This window comes from Aedes albopictus, chromosome 2 (assembly GCF_035046485.1).
Source record: "Aedes albopictus strain Foshan chromosome 2, AalbF5, whole genome shotgun sequence".
NCBI lineage: Eukaryota > Metazoa > Arthropoda > Insecta > Diptera > Culicidae > Aedes > Aedes albopictus.
In genome coordinates, this window is record NC_085137.1 from 81,048,758 (window position 1) to 81,064,619 (window position 15,862).

At 40.0% G+C, this 15,862-nt stretch overlaps 1 protein-coding gene and 1 long non-coding RNA gene across 5 annotated transcripts in view; one reads left to right on the forward strand and one right to left on the reverse strand.

Moving 5' to 3' along the window:
• Positions 1–4,259, forward strand: part of LOC109433584 (ATP-dependent RNA helicase me31b) — a 29,257-nt gene extending 24,998 nt beyond the window's left edge. For all 4 annotated transcript variants that reach the window (XM_062850003.1, XM_062850002.1, XM_062850001.1 and 1 more), the window contains one exon: positions 434–4,259. In XM_062850003.1, the coding sequence (XP_062705987.1) occupies positions 434–603 (170 nt within the window). In that variant the 3' untranslated portion in view covers positions 604–4,259. The remainder of the gene's footprint in view (positions 1–433) is intronic.
• On the reverse strand, positions 2,703–12,026 carry LOC134287645 (uncharacterized). The gene is made up of 2 exons (XR_009997428.1): positions 10,964–12,026; positions 2,703–4,758 (listed from the first exon to the last, which is right to left on the reverse strand). It is a non-coding gene; the product is annotated as an uncharacterized LOC134287645 (long non-coding RNA).
• Positions 12,027–15,862: the final 3,836 nt, after the last annotated feature.

Below are 15,862 nucleotides of genomic sequence, written 5' to 3' on the forward strand. Positions count from 1 at the left end.
ACATAAGCACAGTGTGCTACCGCCGTAATCACTATGAAAAAAAAAAAAAAAAAAAAAAAAAATAACAAAGCAATACTTAAATCGGTTTTCGTACACATGTAGAGTAGATCAAGGTATTTTCTGATTTTTTTTTTGTAGAGGGAAATGTTTATCATTTTTGTAACCATGTTTCGTGAAATTTTGTTTAAAAATGGTTTCTGCAAAAACGAAAAACATTTTCCGCCAGGAAAAAAATCAGGAGATACCTAGATCCATACTCTACATGTATACGAAAACCGATTTTGAAAATATTGTTTCGTTTAAAAAATAAAAATATTAGGAAATGCTTTCCGTTTCGCCTTAACTGCTAATAAACATCATAACGATTGGGCATTTGCCATCATACCTCATATTACCTACCTAGTTATAAACTGTTATCTTTCTCCTTTTTCAGGTATTGCCATTAATCTGATCACCTACGAAGATCGATTCGATCTTCACCGCATCGAGAAAGAGTTGGGCACCGAAATCAAGCCAATCCCCAAGGTGATTGATCCCGCCCTTTACGTGCCTCGACCAGAGGATCAAAACAGCACACAGGAGGAACAGAACATTAGCAAATAAGCGCCATCATTAGCCCCCACTAGTAGTAGGCAGTAGTATGTAGTACATCGTCCGAGGGCCGCTGGGACAAGTCCCTTGGAATCTGCACCCGACCGACAATTGTTCAGCCATAGGCTGACCCTGCAGTTGATACATGAGAACATAGAAAAAGTAAACCAATAAGAAAAGGATCACCTGCCCGACGTCGATGTACTTCAAAGCTACAGACACAACCACAACAGAGAAATGGAGTCTTCAAATTATTACACTTTTTTGTTAAACGGAAGGAAAACTTTTTAAGAAGCGTTCTTATGGAAGAAGAAAGATGCCGATGAATTCAAACAAAATATCCACAAACTTAAACTACTATACTATCGTGCGGATGAGGCGTATTGGGATGGAAGTGACTGCTGAGCGAATCCGAGGAATGACCGAAGTGCGTGAATGGGCGTGTGCTAGGAGGAAAAAATCGCGTGGAATCAAACTATCATCATTGTCGCTGTGTATATTGGGAAAAACAAGCAGTAGGAATAACTTCAGCACTTTTGTATCCCAATAAATGGTAGACGAAACTAGCAAGAGAAAGCAGGAAACACTTCAGGCGGGTGCGTAACGTAGGCACAGCCCTTGCCATTCAGATTACCGAGCTGGAAGCTTATGTAAATAGGAAAATTGGAACAACCAGTTGGACGCGACCATAATCGATGTAGCCGTGGATGAAAACAAGTAAAAAGAGTTCCTGGAGCCCAGCATGGCCGCATGTGCCACGTTATCATCCGCTGCTTTTCATCTAGTGTATTACTGCAATACATCCATCAAAAACAACGGCACTCAACTACTGCGAAACCAAGCGAGAGAGAGTATACAGAAGCAGCGCTTTACAAACTTAAGAGACGGAGAGCAGATACGTTGATCGGTAAGAAGCAAGTTTTTTTTTTTAAATAGTGAAGAATTCGAAAAGGAAAATACACAAACAACATACAACAACGGCAGATCAATGTGCAATCTTACACTGACTGTGGAGCTGATGCTAATGGTAAACAACAGTTCACTGTTCTTAGTGGATCAAAGTTAGTCTCGGGTTTGTGAAGAAAGTTTCACGCAATCGCGCAGTCCACTGTAAAACGGGCTAAATTTACTGTCTTCGTACTCATCTCAAATGCATCGTCAAATTCATTTATAGTCCCTTTTTGTATTTTTTTTTTTCGTTTCGTTTATCATTTCCGTCAAAAAATGAATTGTAGAAGTTCAAGAAGATACTGTTTTTGAAACGTTCAATTTGGTTCTGTACTCACGATGGAGGAGCCGCTCATTGGACACTAGAACACAAGAAGAAGCTAAACCTGTTCTAAATCTATTGAAATGTCGCTATGTTCAACAGAACCAAGTCCAAGATGTGCTTTCTTCCGCCGGTACTTTTTCCTCTACAATTCAATCAAAACATTAAAAAATTATGAATCAATAGCATATTGTTTATCATCGTTTCCAAACTCGCATCCACGTAACGTTTATGAGGTATTTATATATTTCTTTTTTAAAAATTCTAAAGCAGAAAAGACCATTTCCAACTCACTTGGAAGTTTGAAATGCTTTTTCCAGCTGTAGATACTGATGTTCAAAAGGAAAATTTATATCGCTTTCGTACGGATGATTTCCGGTTTCATTTCATTATTTACTGCAGAAATGGCATATACGACATCAACTGAACTGGAAATCAAAATACCATCACCGATTTTGAATGATTATGCTTGTCATGTTCCAGATCAGTTGCCGTCGCGCTGTTTCGACAAACAACTTATAGGTTAAGAATTGAGGAGTCGGTTCTTCGTTTAAGAAGAATTGATTCTTCGCTAGGACACTAGTACACAGGATTACAATAACATACGATCTGCGGGTGCTCTCATTCTGCTTCATATTTGGACTGAATGGAATTTCTAAAACAGCAAAGTTTCCGCTATCCAGTGTACTTTAAAAAAAAATCAGAAGCTGTTGACCGCATCTCACCATCCAACATATTCAAGCGGCAGCACTTGGGTTAATAATATCATAAGTTTAATCCTAAACGAAATTACACCCAAGAAAAACAAACAATTGACTCGGGTGTTGAGAATTTGTTAAGAGTTGAACACGGTTAACTATGAACGTACCAGAAATCTATCAGGGTTATTAAACCTCGAAAATTGTGAATCAAAATCGCAACACCAAAGTCAGCAGTTTTTTTAAACTATGTGTTCTTTTCTGAGCCTTGAAGGGAATATTAGTGTCAACATCTTTTCCCTTTCAAGCGATACTCAATTGGTGGCATTTTGGAACAACATTTGATAAAAAAACGGGAAAATAAGCCCGACTCCAGATGTGATAAATCGTTTTCTGAATTATTCCTAGTAGAATTAGCACTGATGAAATTGGCGAAATAAAAATACTAGCGATTGTCAACATAATGGAACGTGCAATTTGAATTTACGTATAAGCTTACCAGCAGCGTTTCAATAGCATCGGCGCATCAGAATCTCCGGTACGTAAATTTGAATTGCAGGTAGAAGGAAGATTCTTGACTTTCCAAGTTGCGAAAGTCTCAACATTTACAGGGTGGGTCGTTTGTGCAGCAAGCGTATAACGAAGCAATCGAATATTAAATATCTGAAACAATGGTAAATCCAGGCAAAACAATTGTGATCTCTATCAATAAAACAAATTATAGGAAAATACAAGTCACTTTCTTTATTGTACTGTTTGACTTAGAATTTTGCTGATGATTTTTTTCCATTGAAGTGCAATCTACATTTGTATTTTCAGTATTTGAATGCATTGACTGCCACTGTTTCGTACTAAAAGATTCTACAAAAGGTACAGTTTTTTTAGACAACTTTCACTTACTGAGAATTAAAAATAGTCCTTGTTTTTAAAGATTCATCATTGTAGAAGCATTTGTCTTGTTTTGAATAATAAATTCTATTTTCAACATTGAAATTAATGTGCAAGTAAGAGAGTTAGACCGGCGAAGAGAAAACAATTACTTCATAGTACCTGTTATTTACACGAACTAAGGAAGATTAATGCCAGAATAGAAAATATTCCAAACGGGGTACGTACCAGTCCGACGATCAGACCACAAACCGTTGCCTCATTTTGGAAAATGTACGGAGATTCATCACAAATCAAAGCCAAGTTTTCACATTTCAAAAGAAATCCTCTCTCACCGTTTGCCTTACACGTACGATTTTCTAGTGTCAAAATTTCCGCGTAGCGACAAGGATCGCTCAGAGATTTCAGGTATGCGTCCAAATTTGCTCAAAACAACAGTTAACAAGCCTTTACTACTAGTAGGTGAGACATTTCCATACAAATCAATCCATCTTCGATCAGATTACTTCTTGTGCCCGGGATAGCAGTTTTGATTGGCTTTGATTTGTGAGATATAAAATTAAAAAAAAAAACCGAGACACTGAATTGAAAAAATTAGTTCTAAATCTATTTCCTATAATTTCAAATAGAAGTTTAAGGAATAAAATCAAACAAGGAAAACGACCGAAGCGAAAATAAGTGATGTGTGAAAACAGATGAAATCACTGTACCTGATATTTGTTATTGTGAGAAATATGTTTAGAAAAGATTTTAGATCAAAAGATGTGAAAGAAAAAAAAACAAAAAAAATAAAACTGCTATCAACAACCGAACTTTTACAGTCTATATTTAAAAAAAGGAGAATGAAAGAAAAATATTCCTTATCCTGAAGTAAGTTATTTACTACGTAACTTTTAGTGTTGAGCACCCACGCTGGTGCAGAGAGCCGAAATGAAAGATCTCCATCCATGGCAATAGGACAGATCGGTGAAGTACTAGATTTGTAGTAATGAGCTGAATTTCAGTATGGTCAATTCTCCATTTCTGCAATGAAATAGTACAAAAAGCGTGGGTATTATGATTCCTTGCCTAATTTGATGCTGTTTGAGCAAAACTTTGGGCAACAGTGTTGTTGTTTTCTCCATTTCTTGCAACATAAACAACATAGTTATCCAAAATTTTGCTCAAACAGCATCAAATTAGGCAAGGAATCATAATACCACCATGGTGCGATGACGTCACGTTTTCGATTCCCGCATCTTGTACCAATGTTTAGGGAACTCAAATGCATTGTCAATGGGGGAACCCAATTGATGTTGGCTGCAAACAATCCTATAGGGCACTGCACGCCGCGGTTGCTAGGGAAAATTTTTCTAAGTCCTTGACGTTTCGTGGCCTTGTTGTTTACGATTTGGACTTAGAAAAATTTTGCTGGTTTTACTGAGGTGCACCCAGGTGGGCAGGGTGGCTTTGATTGAAATTATCAACGCGTGGTTCGTGGGTGGCGGAATGCGCGCGTTCGGGCTCCTACTTGCAAGATTATGAAACCTGACTTGACTACAGTTATGAAGTTCAGCAATTTGTAAGGCATGATTAGCTGATGTCAGGATGAATCATTGACCACATGGTCACCACTGGCCACTCCGGGAACTTCCGGGATGACCCGAAACAACCTGGAGAACCGGTGATAGGGGTCAATTACGTTTATTTAGCAAAACATGATGAAAAACACCACGGCTCTTTTTTTATGATTTTTCGTCAATTCACTTGTGACTGCATAGCAATACTGGCCATGGTTCCCATGTGCCACTTCCGAAACTTCCGGGATGCCCTGAAGAACCGACATTAGAGGATAATCATATTCTAACAGAAAAATGTGTCATGCGACGGATCTTCCTTCATGAATTTTCATAGATATGTTTGAGGTTGTATCGATGCTAGACATGGCCCCCATTATTGGCCACTTCTGGAACATCCAGGTACCCCGACGGAAACGACAACAAAAGCTAATTACGATCATACAACAAAACATGTAATGTGACCATCATGATTTTTAATTCCTATGTATGTGGTCGTATCAAAAGTGGCCACACTCTTGGTTGACCATTTCTGAAACTTTCTAGGGCGCCCTGAGGGAACCGATGGCCAGAATCAATTTGGTTCATTCAGCGACGGTTTCATCATGTTTTTCGAGAATATGCTTTAGCAGTAACCTAAAACTTAGAGAATGCCCTCAAGAGACTGATGGCATATTGAACAAACGCGTTCATATGACAAAATGTGGTGTGTAACGCATCTTGGCTAGGTCCAGATAAATATCTGACAGGATAAAATAATGCCTGATGGAACTTCCGAAGGATTCCCTGGCGTAATTCCTGGAGGAATCCCTTTCAAAACGTTTGAAGGCATCCTCAACGGAATTTCTTGAGAAACGTCCGTCTGGGAATTCCTCCGGGTTCTCCTCCTCCAATTCCTCCAGGAGTTTCTCTAAGAGTTCATCCTAAATTTTTTCCTTGAGTAAGTATGAGAGTTTCTTCCAAAATTTCTCCGGGAATTTCTTCTGTAATTCCGCACAAAGTCCTTCCTGGAACTCCTCTGGGAGTTTCTTCTTAAGTTCCTCTGGAATTCCCCCGGCAGTCCCTTTTAAATTACACCAGGAGTTTCACGTAGAATTTCACTGTGAGTTTGTCATAATTTCCCCCGAGAGTTTATGCTGAAATTCTTCCACAGGCAGTTTCTCATGAAATTCCTCCGGGAATTTCCCCAGGAATTCCTACGGAAGATGCTTGTAGAATTTCTTTAGTTCATTCTAGAATATCTCTGGAAGTTCCTTCTGAAATTCCTCCGAGAGTTCATCCTGGAATTCTTCCGGGAGTTCACTCTGAAGTTCACGCGGAAACTCCAACGGTAGTTCGACCTAGAATTTATCTGTGAGTTCGCCATAGTATTCCTTCAGAGTACCATCCGGGAGTTTCCTCCTAGAATTCCTCTTGAAATTCCTCATGGAACTTCCTGGATCCCAAAAATGCTTCAGGAGTTTATCACAGAATTGCTCGGATGTTCCTCTTGAAAAACGTCCGGGAGTTCCTTCAGGAAATCTTCCGGAAGTTCCTCTGGAAGTTCGTCCAGCAATTTCTCCTAAAGTTGTTTCTGGAATTCTTTCTGGAAATTCTTCTGGAATCCTTCTAGGAGTATCTCTGGAGTTAATCTGAGAATTCCTCCCAAAATTCCTCCTTTCTTACCGAAATTTCTCTGAAGGGTCACTTTGAAACACCTTCTGAAATTCCCACAGGAGTTGCTCGTGAAATTTCTCATTAAATTTCACAGGGGACTCTACTTTTATTTCTTAGGGGGGTTTGCCTTAGAATATCTCTAGGAGTTTCTCCTAAAACTCTGGGACTTCCTATTGAAATTCCTTCTGGAGTTCCTCCTCCTCTGAGAGTTCACGCTGGAGCCCCTACGAGAGTTCATCCTGAAATCCTCCGTTAGTAAGTCATAGTATTACTTCGGATTCTCCACTTGAATACTCTCCACGAGTATCCTCCTGGTACCTCTATGAGAGTTCCTCGTAGATCCTGGAATTCCTCTATGAGTTCGTTATATTATGTCTTCGGATGTTCCTCTTGAATACCCTCCTGGAATTCCTTCGAGAGTTCCTCATGAAATGTTACCAGGAGTCCCTTCTGAAATTTCTCTTGGAATTCCTTCTGGCAGATCCTCCTGGAAATCATCAGATAGTTCCTCCTAGAATTCCTGCGGAAATCCTTTCGGTAGTTCCTCCTGAAACTACTTCGTGAGTTCATACTAGAATTTCACAGGGAGTTTCTCATGATATTCCTGCGAGAGTTTATGCTGGAATTTCTTCGGGAGTTCCTTCTTGAGTTTCTTAGGTTATCCTTTTGAAATTCCTTCATTCCTTTGAAATGCCTGATGGAACTTCCGGAGGATTCCCTGGCGTAATTCCTGGAGGAATCCCTTTCAAAATGTTTGAAGGCATCCTCAACGGAATTTCTTGAGAAACGTCTGGCAAAATGTTTGAGGAATCTCTGACTAATATATTGAGGAAATCTCTGTTGGAATTGTTGAATAAATATCTGGCAGAGATAATCCAGATGCAGTGCATTGCCCTTGCGGAACTCCTAGATGAATCTCTTTAAAAAAAAACCCAGATGGAATTCAAGAGCAGTAATTTCCGTAAATTTTAGAGGAGTCCTTAGCGGAGTTCCTGTATGAATTTCTTAGCGGAGTTCCTGGATGGCGGAATTCCTAAAGAAATTTTGAGAGGAATTGTAGCAGTAATCACCTGCAGTACTCTTCTTTTTACCCCCGCTGTTGGGGGAATGAAGCAGCACTCTAAGAGCAATCCCTGATGGATTTCCAGGAAAAATCCCTGATAAACACCACGAAGAATACCCTCCGGAACTGTTGGAGAAATTTCTGGAAGAACTTCTAGCTGAACTTCTGAAGCAGTTAGTGGTGGAATTCAAGATAAATTACTAGTGAATCTTCAGAAAAATCCCTGGTGAAACACTACGCACAATCCTTTACGAAACTCATGGAATGATACATGGTGGAGCTTCTGGAAAAATAACTGGCACAGCATCTGTCAGAAATCACTAGCGCCACAAATTATTTTTAACGACTTTTGATAGGGATTTCAACAGGAACAAGACCAGGGAATCTCCCAGAAGTTCCTTAACTTTGGTGTAGCTAGAGCGGCCACCAGGATCCGAACAATCAGAGGAACATTTGAAGAAATACTCTTATGAACTCTCGATGGTATTACAGGACTACCGAAGGAATTCTAGGAGAAATCGCCATAGGAATTTTGGGAGGAAATCCCAGGGGAACTTCTACGGAAATTCCAGGTCAAACTCCCGTGGGAATTTCAGGAGAAACTTCCGTTGACTTTCTAGGAGAAATTCCACGAGCAGCTTCCGCAGGAATTCCTCGAGGAAATCCTGAAGGAATTTCAAAAAAATAACCTAAGAAACTCAAGAAGGAACTTCCGAAGAAATTCCAGCATGAACTCTCGCAGGAATATCATGAGAAACTCCCTGTGAAATTCTAGGATGAACTCACGAAGTAGTTTCAGGAGGAACTACCGAAAGGATTTCCGCAGGAATTCTGGGAGGAACTATCTGATGATTTCCAGGAGGATCTGCCAGAAGGAATTCCTAGAGAAATTTCAGAAGGGACTCCTGGTAACATTTCATGAGGAACTCTCGAAGGAATTCCAGGAGGGTATTCAAGAGGAACATCCAAAGACATAATATAACGAACTCATAGAGGAATTCCAGGATCTACGAGGAACTCTCATAGAGGTACCAGGAGGATACTCGTGGAGAGTATTCAAGTGGAGAATCCGAAGTAATACTATGACTTACTAACGGAGGATTTCAGGATGAACTCTCGTAGGGGCTCCAGCGTGAACTCTCAGAGGAGGAGGAACTCCAGAAGGAATTTCAATAGGAAATCCCAGAGTTTTAGGAGAAACTCCTAGAGATATTCTAAGGCAAACCCCCCTAAGAAATAAAAGTAGAGTCCCCTGTGAAATTTAATGAGAAATTTCACGAGCAACTCCTGTGGGAATTTCAGAAGGTGTTTCAAAGTGACCCTTCAGAGAAATTTCGGTAAGAAAGGAGGAATTTTGGGAGGAATTCTCAGATTAACTCCAGAGATACTCCTAGAAGGATTCCAGAAGAATTTCCAGAAAGAATTCCAGAAACAACTTTAGGAGAAATTGCTGGACGAACTTCCAGAGGAACTTCCGGAAGATTTCCTGAAGGAACTCCCGGACGTTTTTCAAGAGGAACATCCGAGCAATTCTGTGATAAACTCCTGAAGCATTTTTGGGATCCAGGAAGTTCCATGAGGAATTTCAAGAGGAATTCTAGGAGGAAACTCCCGGATGGTACTCTGAAGGAATACTATGGCGAACTCACAGATAAATTCTAGGTCGAACTACCGTTGGAGTTTCCGCGTGAACTTCAGAGTGAACTCCCGGAAGAATTCCAGGATGAACTCTCGGAGGAATTTCAGAAGGAACTTCCAGAGATATTCTAGAATGAACTAAAGAAATTCTACAAGCATCTTCCGTAGGAATTCCTGGGGAAATTCCCGGAGGAATTTCATGAGAAACTGCCTGTGGAAGAATTTCAGCATAAACTCTCGGGGGAAATTATGACAAACTCACAGTGAAATTCTACGTGAAACTCCTGGTGTAATTTAAAAGGGACTGCCGGGGGAATTCCAGAGGAACTTAAGAAGAAACTCCCAGAGGAGTTCCAGGAAGGACTTTGTGCGGAATTACAGAAGAAATTCCCGGAGAAATTTTGGAAGAAACTCTCATACTTACTCAAGGAAAAAATTTAGGATGAACTCTTAGAGAAACTCCTGGAGGAATTGGAGGAGGAGAACCCGGAGGAATTCCCAGACGGACGTTTCTCAAGAAATTCCGTTGAGGATGCCTTCAAACGTTTTGAAAGGGATTCCTCCAGGAATTACGCCAGGGAATCCTTCGGAAGTTCCATCAGGCATTATTTTATCCTGTCAGATATTTATCTGGACCTAGCCAAGATGCGTTACACACCACATTTTGTCATATGAACGCGTTTGTTCAATATGCCATCAGTCTCTTGAGGGCATTCTCTAAGTTTTAGCAGTAACCACAAGCATATTCTCGAAAAACATGATGAAACCGTCGCTGAATGAACCAAATTGATTCTGGCCATCGGTTCCCTCAGGGCGCCCTAGAAAGTTTCAGAAATGGTCAACCAAGAGTGTGGCCACTTTTGATACGACCACATACATAGGAATTAAAAATCATGATGGTCACATTACATGTTTTGTTGTATGATCGTAATTAGCTTTTGTTGTCGTTTCCGTCGGGGTACCTGGATGTTCCAGAAGTGGCCAATAATGGGGGCCATGTCTAGCATCGATACAACCTCAAACATATCTATGAAAATTCATGAAGGAAGATCCGTCGCATGACACATTTTTCTGTTAGAATATGATTATCCTCTAATGTCGGTTCTTCAGGGCATCCCGGAAGTTTCGGAAGTGGCACATGGGAACCATGGCCAGTATTGCTATGCAGTCACAAGTGAATTGACGAAAAATCATAAAAAAAGAGCCGTGGTGTTTTTCATCATGTTTTGCTAAATAAACGTAATTGACCCCTATCACCGGTTCTCCAGGTTGTTTCGGGTCATCCCGGAAGTTCCCGGAGTGGCCAGTGGTGACCATGTGGTCAATGATTCATCCTGACATCAGCTAATCATGCCTTACAAATTGCTGAACTTCATAACTGTAGTCAAGTCAGGTTTCATAATCTTGCAAGTAGGAGCCCGAACGCGCGCATTCCGCCACCCACGAACCACGCGTTGATAATTTCAATCAAAGCCACCCTGCCCACCTGGGTGCACCTCAGTAAAACCAGCAAAATTTTTCTAAGTCCAAATCGTAAACAACAAGGCCACGAAACGTCAAGGACTTAAAAGAATTTTCCCTAGCAACCGCGGCGTGCAGTGACCTATTGGGTGGGAATAGGGATGTCATATACGTGCATAATACCCACACTTTTTACACTATTTCATTGCTGAAACGGAGAATTGACCTTCTCACCATACTAAAATTCAGCTCATTACTACAAATCTAGTACTACAGCAAACGTGCCCTATTGCCCGCCATCATTTTCTTGACTATAGTATACGAATTATGTACCGCAGGCATGTATTGGTGAAGATCCGTTGAGTGTTCGCCAATGATACACACCAAGTTTCATTGGCGTACAGCAGCACAGATTTCACGTTCGAGATGAAAATACAAATTTTGGTGCGTCGACTAACCTGGATGTTTTCCTATACATTTCTTAACCCCTTCCCGACCACGACTTCTTTCAAAGTTTTGAATGCTAATAAATGCTTTGAATAAAAAGTGCTCAAACAAAAGTTGTTAGAAATCACTTCGAAACCGTAAAAAAAGTTTTTGATTGTTTATCAATAGTTTCACTATTGAACCAATAATAAGAGTGTATGAGTACTTTAATAAGCTTATAATCTTTCCCCAAACGCTTTTATAACATGTTCAAGTGAATTGGTTTAGGTCGGATTCGCCAAAAAGTGATGGTGCTCTACATACACCATGAGAGTTAAAGGGTTAAACTCGCGTTAAGCAGCCCTCGCCTTCTTCATTCGTGCACCTATGTCGATCTTGGTGCCGCCATTTGACTACCAAGAAATTGAAAGCACTCAACATTCTCCACTGCTTGTCCAGCTACCGTAAAGCTGGAAGAGTTGACCATGTTTATATCCAATGACGTTGATGGTAAGACCTGCCGCCGAGGAGCGATTGGCAAGATCATCGAGCTTACTCTGCATATCAGAGCGCCGTTAAGCTAAGAGAGCAACGTAATCAGCCAGTTCGAAGTCATCTAGGTGCTCCATGGTAACAGCAACGCACGATTTGGTTCACGATCAATCGCACCTACCAGGATCTCATCCATTACAATAAAGGAACAGTAGCGGTGATAGGATACATTCTTGACCCACTCCAGCAACAACCCGAATGAGATCGGACAAGCCACCGTTGTGCAGTGCTCTGCACGAAAACGCCCTGTACTGTGTTTCAATGAGGCCTGAGAGCTCCCTGCGACGGTCGAATTCTTTTTCGTATTCAAAGAACACCAGGTAGAGAGATTCCTGGAATTCGAGAACAGTAGGTTGTTGGCCCAAGGACCCCTTGGGGCCGTTCATAAACCACGTAGACTTTTTGGGGGGGAGGGGGGGGGGTCTGGCCAAAGTCTACGCTCCATACAAATTTCAAAATTGTTGTATGGACAAAAGTCTACGAGGGGGGAGGGGGGGGGGGTCTGAGATGGCCAAATTTTGGTCTACGTGGTTTATGAACAGCCCCTATCCACCGTGGTGGGGCTGCCATCTTAGGTATAACTTCCGGTGGAGGAGCATTTCATACTCAGCGGCTGGATGCCAGAACAGACGCTGTTTGAGCCGCACCTCCTTGGTGAACAGACGCTTGGGACGTACCTCCCCAATCTAGCTGAAGTCCGAAGAACAACAGTAGTATGGGACAAACATTAAATTCTCGCTCCAGTCGACTTTTTTGATTCCATTTAGGTCCCATATGAACTGTGCAAAATTTCAGCGCAATCGGTGAAACTATAATTTAGCGCAAGCGGTTCAAAGTTTTCATAGGATTTACTATGGGAAAAGTTACACTTTCCGATAAAAAATCCCAGAGGCCGCCGCTTGTCTCTTTAATTCGAATCGATCAATGCTTCTTGTAGAAAAATCATTTATGAAACTTTCCTTCGAAGACCGCAAAACAATTGGATGCTTGTGGAAAAAGTTATTGATTTATTACCAATTAGTGATCCAACGAACGGCTTTTTGTTTTGTTTTATTAGTAGCACTGTAGCTGCTGCCTTGGCTGCTGCTGTTTCTGGGGGTGGTGATGCCACCCGCCACCCCATGCAGCAACGGCAGCAGCAGTGCTGCTGATAAAACAAAACAAAAAGCCGTTCGTTGGATCACTAATTGGTAATAAATCAATAACTTTTTCCACAAGCATCCAATTGTTTTGCGGTCTTCGAAGGAAAGTTTCATAAATGATTTTTTTACAAGAAACATTGATCTATTTGAATTAAGGAGACAAGGGGCGACCTCTGAGATTTTTTGTTTGAAAGTGTAACTTTTCCCATAGTAAATCGTATGAAAACTTTGAACCGCTTGCGCTAAATTATAGTTTCACCGATTGCGCTGAAATTTTGTACAGTTCATATGAGACCTAAATGGGATCTAAAAAGTCGACTGGAGCGAGGATTCATTTTTTCCATACAAGCGAGTCCCATACTAATGCCCAGGTTGCACTACCAGCGAAGCACATAACTCTTAGCTGGCGGTCTTTGTCATCGCTTGACCCGTGGAAGCATGAGGTAGGAACTTGTGAGGACCAGAGCTATGTTGGACGCTCTCCTTACCGACTCACCGTTTTCTGCCTTCCTCTATATGCCCAGGGTGTCTACTACCTGGAAAAACCTGGAAAACCTGGAATTATCAGGGAATTTTACTCGACCTGGAAAAATCCTGGAATTCTCAGGGAATTCTGGTGACAATCAGGGAATTTCTGTGTTTATCATTTCAATACAAATTTTCAATTAGAAATGCTTCAAAGCGAATAAAAATTTCGGCTGCTCCGCTACTAACAACCCGCTTGTTAAATATTATTTATCAGATATTCGTTACCCTTGACGTTGAAACTAACTTGTATTTTCCGCAGCATTCTCCTATTTAATGTTTTACCTATTTCGAACTGAGTCGACATGCTTTTATGTTAGGATTTGGAATTTTCAAACCTTTCAATCTATTGCAGCCTTAAATATTGGCTTAGTGATTTAAAATGTATAAAGCAGAATTTATTGAGGTTTGCCCAACAAATTCGCAATTGCCTGTAGATATTGGAAAATACCTCAAGGAGCTTAAATATATATTTTAATCGTAGTTCCTGAAACTCCCGCAGAGTATGATCAACTGGAACTCCTGGCGGATTCGATGTTAGTATTACTAGCGAAATTAACAACTAGATGACTTCTGGAAGAGTTTTAAAATATTTTTCTGACCGTTTCTGAAACGTTTTTAGAACAACTCATAAATGATTCTAAACAATGTTTGAAAGAATTTTCAACTCTCTCTTTGCCATAGTTGCTTCTGATCTCCACAAATTTTGACGAGCTCGAGAGAAACTATTTTCAATGATTATAATGCAATAGTTTTAGAACACGGTTGACAACATATTAGTATATTCTAATTGTTAATTACTTGTTTCAAGAGTAAAACTATTGACAACCAAAACTTTCGAAATACAACATTTTCTTATATTAATTTTAACAATAATCCACCTGTAACAATATTTCTTCATAAACTTTTGATAAAAACGTTGTTTTATCATAGAATAATCGTTCAAATTTGTTGTGGAGAAAAGAATTAAAATATTCTGAAGGAATTCCTTTACTTAAATTTATGTGAACATTTTTTAAATTTTCAAGTGTAACTGGCAGTATTATTCAAAGTCAATTTTTTTGAAACTATGAAAGGATTTTTTGACTGAAATCCTATAAACATATCTAACAGTTTTGCTAGCAATTTTTATAAAAGGAGAAATCGCTGGCGAAAGAAATCTAGCGAACTTCCTGAAAAATACAATATTGAGCGATTCTTTTGCGAAACCAACGAAGGTCTTAGAAGTGCGCAATAACTGAAGCGTGAAGGGTTTCTTAGAGGATTTGTTCAAAAGCGTTAACTGCATTTTTTTTTTGAATTTCTGACAATATTTAAGAAAGTTTGCTCAGGAACTACTCGGAAGATTATCTGCTGGAACGGCCAAGCTTAACTTAACTTCTTGTTATTTTCCTTGCTAAATTACTTCAGCAATTCATAAACAAAATTTTCATCAAATTATGCAGAACATTCTGCAAAAGTATCACCAGGATCGTTTTAAGAATTCCATCAGAAAATCATCTCGTGCTTCCGTCCTAAATGCTGGCGGAATGTTGTCCTTAAATGTCATTATAGTTGGAACTAGAAATTTACCAAAAAGTTGCGTTTCCACGAATTTCTAGAAATCTGAAATCATGTTTAGTCAGTGGCGATTCCCTAACCTCGAATCTACCTGTTCAACGAATGTAAATTCTTGAATTTTCTCAACAAATTGGCTTGTATGTTGTAGAAAATGACGAGAATAGCTGTTTCCATCTATTTACAACATGATTCTGGTCCTGAATCTTCCGCAAATACAAGTTTTAGGGTCGTTGAACAGGTAAAAAGTGAGGTTACGAGACGCCACTGTGTTTAGTTTAGTCAATTTGTTAAAGTTTTTTTTTAATTTCTTTTTATTTGTGAATTTTAACTTAGGCTAATTCTTCACTTTTTGTTAAAGTTTCTTGAACCTGGAATTATTTTCAAATACCTGGAAAAATCCTGGAAATATCAGGGAAATTCATTTTCATAATTGAGTAGACACCCTGATGCCGTCATTCATCAGTTAATGTTGAATAAATAAAAAAAATATTGGAAAAGTTATTTAGGCGCTGTCCATAAACTACGTAGGCTTTGTTAGGCCATCTGCTCAGACCCCCCTGCCCCATCGTAGACTTTTGTCCATACAAAATTTTCGAAATTTGTATGGAGCGTTGACTTTGGTCAGAACCCCTAACAACACATTCTTTCACAGCTCAACACGCAAAATCAATCTCCCACCTTCCCTCATCCTTAAGGCCACGCAAAACTTAAAAGCCGCATGGCTAAAGAGGTTGCAATGCCTACTTCCAAATTCCGCGGTGTATTATGGACGATCTGAGTTCTTGAACTTGCATTGGAGACTTGGCCCCATGACCCCCTTGTGCATCAATAAAATA